Raw genomic sequence first — 1,063 nt, forward strand, 5'->3', positions numbered from 1 at the left:
TGCCAAGATAACTCTTCCACCAAAACTTTTGCCATTTCTCCCCAGACAGGATTTCTAAGATTGATTAAAACTTGTTGCTGGGAAGGCAAAACAGGCTTAATTATTGCTAGGAACAAATGGACTTCCTCTAAAATTTGGCTTAAAATCTAGCTGCCCACCCCAGGACCCTGATACCCAATAGCAGGACTTAAGCAGTGACTGCCAGGGAGAGGGATGCTCATGGGCAAATGGCTCCTTGCTAAGTCAGAGCTCACTGTTAGCAAGGTTAAACCTCTTGCCCTTCACAAACTGAGCAGGTTGCCTTATGGAGTGTAGGAGCGCAGGGCAATGAGGGAATTCACAGTGTCTTTTTAAAAGATGCAGCACCTTTAAGTTGAAAAAGTGATTACATTCAAGATGTTTCTAGCAACACAGATTGCAAGAACATCTTCATAACTCACCATTACACCTAAACTTAGGCTGCTAAGGGACTAAACGTCTCCTCACAACGGCTGGTTTAGACTCCATCCCTCCTAGGACATGGACACATCTGCTGTTACTCCCATCTTGCACACATCCATCTGTGACACAGGGACAGCAGGGGCTGGCTCTGCCACCCAAGCTGGACGGTGGGGAAACTTGCACCCTCACTCCCTTCCAAAATCCACATACCTCTTCATCTCCGGGACCGGGTCCATGGTGGGGTGCGTGCTGTGCTGGGACACGGCGGCTGGGCAGGGGGCTGGGGGCTAGCCAGGTACCTGGTCCCTATGTTAGCATGTCCACCTGCTGCCCCGCTCCGTGCCGGCCGTTCAACCCACCGCAGCGGAGGTGGTGACCCTGGCGTGCGTCCGCAGCTCTGCAGGCACCTGTTGGGACAGGCAGTGTCACTGGAGCGGGAAGGGGAAACCTGAGCTCCGTGAGGAAGCAGCAAGGGGCCTGGGCGGGCAGCACGCAAGGCCTGACGTCTGCGGGGCTGTCCTCATCGCACAGGAGCTGCGCTGTTATCAAGGGGAGGGGGAAAAAGGGCACAGATTGAGACTTCTAAATCCGAGTGGAAGTGGCCGAGCGGTTAAGACAGCAC

General features: G+C 53.7%; 1 protein-coding gene across 1 annotated transcript in view; it reads right to left on the bottom strand.

The window, feature by feature from the left end:
- LOC104409559 (histamine N-methyltransferase A-like) overlaps positions 1-677 on the bottom strand; it is an 11,803-nt gene extending 11,126 nt beyond the window's left edge. Inside the window, exon 1 of the mRNA XM_010019467.1 lies at positions 652-677. Within this exon, the coding sequence (XP_010017769.1) occupies positions 652-677 (26 nt within the window). The remainder of the gene's footprint in view (positions 1-651) is intronic.
- Positions 678-1,063: the final 386 nt, after the last annotated feature.

This window comes from Nestor notabilis, unplaced genomic scaffold (genome assembly GCF_000696875.1).
Source record: "Nestor notabilis isolate BGI_N333 unplaced genomic scaffold, ASM69687v1 scaffold9818, whole genome shotgun sequence".
Classification (NCBI taxonomy): Eukaryota; Metazoa; Chordata; class Aves; order Psittaciformes; family Psittacidae; genus Nestor; species Nestor notabilis.